The following is a 674-nucleotide window of genomic DNA, read 5'->3' as shown; positions in this document are numbered from 1 at the left end:
CAGTTTTGTAAAAAAGATAAATTACTAAAAGCATACAAAAATAAAGTAAAATGGTGTCAAAATAACTTATCCCAATAAACAAACAAATCTAAAATCAATCATAATTTAACAAAATAATCGTGGATATATATTAATTAATTACTTAGAACTAATTAAGAAAGTAAGAATCAAGAACGGAAGAGACGGAGAAGGAAGAAAAAGGAGCATGTTAGGTCGCATGTGGAAGGAATTAATGGCACCAATCCCAAAGTTATATAAACTTTAGACTTTGAGACATGATTCACTTCTTATGGCGCATTAGGCGCGATCTCTGAAAAACACACGAGATATGTATACATAGTGAGAATATTTAGAATTAGAATACACTTATATAAAATTAATTAATAATAATAATTAACTATATGTTCCTCCAATTCCTCTCTATATATAATTTTCACTCCCATTTTGGTACATTACTAACTACATATATACTCATCAAATTAGAGTAAGTCATAACCATGATGATGGGAACGAATAAGTTGGTGGTGTTGGTGTTGGTGTCCCTCTCTTTTGCTTTTGCAACAGAAGCTTGCCATGTCAAAGGCAGAGTTTATTGTGATACCTGCCGTTTTGGTTTTGAAACTAAGGCCACCTTCTACATTCCAGGTACATTATCATTTAATTACTATGTTAAT

At 31.0% G+C, this 674-nt stretch overlaps 1 protein-coding gene across 1 annotated transcript in view; it reads left to right on the top strand.

Moving 5' to 3' along the window:
• Window positions 409-674, top strand: part of LOC107624523 (protein DOWNSTREAM OF FLC) — a 983-nt gene continuing 717 nt past the window's right edge. The window contains exon 1 of the mRNA XM_016327019.2: window positions 409-645. Coding sequence (XP_016182505.1) covers window positions 498-645 — 148 coding nt within the window. The 5' untranslated portion in view covers window positions 409-497. The remainder of the gene's footprint in view (window positions 646-674) is intronic.

The sequence above is a fragment of the Arachis ipaensis genome, chromosome B10, assembly GCF_000816755.2.
Source record: "Arachis ipaensis cultivar K30076 chromosome B10, Araip1.1, whole genome shotgun sequence".
Classification (NCBI taxonomy): Eukaryota; Viridiplantae; Streptophyta; class Magnoliopsida; order Fabales; family Fabaceae; genus Arachis; species Arachis ipaensis.
The sequence above is the reverse complement of the archived record's forward strand: the minus strand, read 5'-3'. Positions and strand labels throughout refer to the sequence as shown.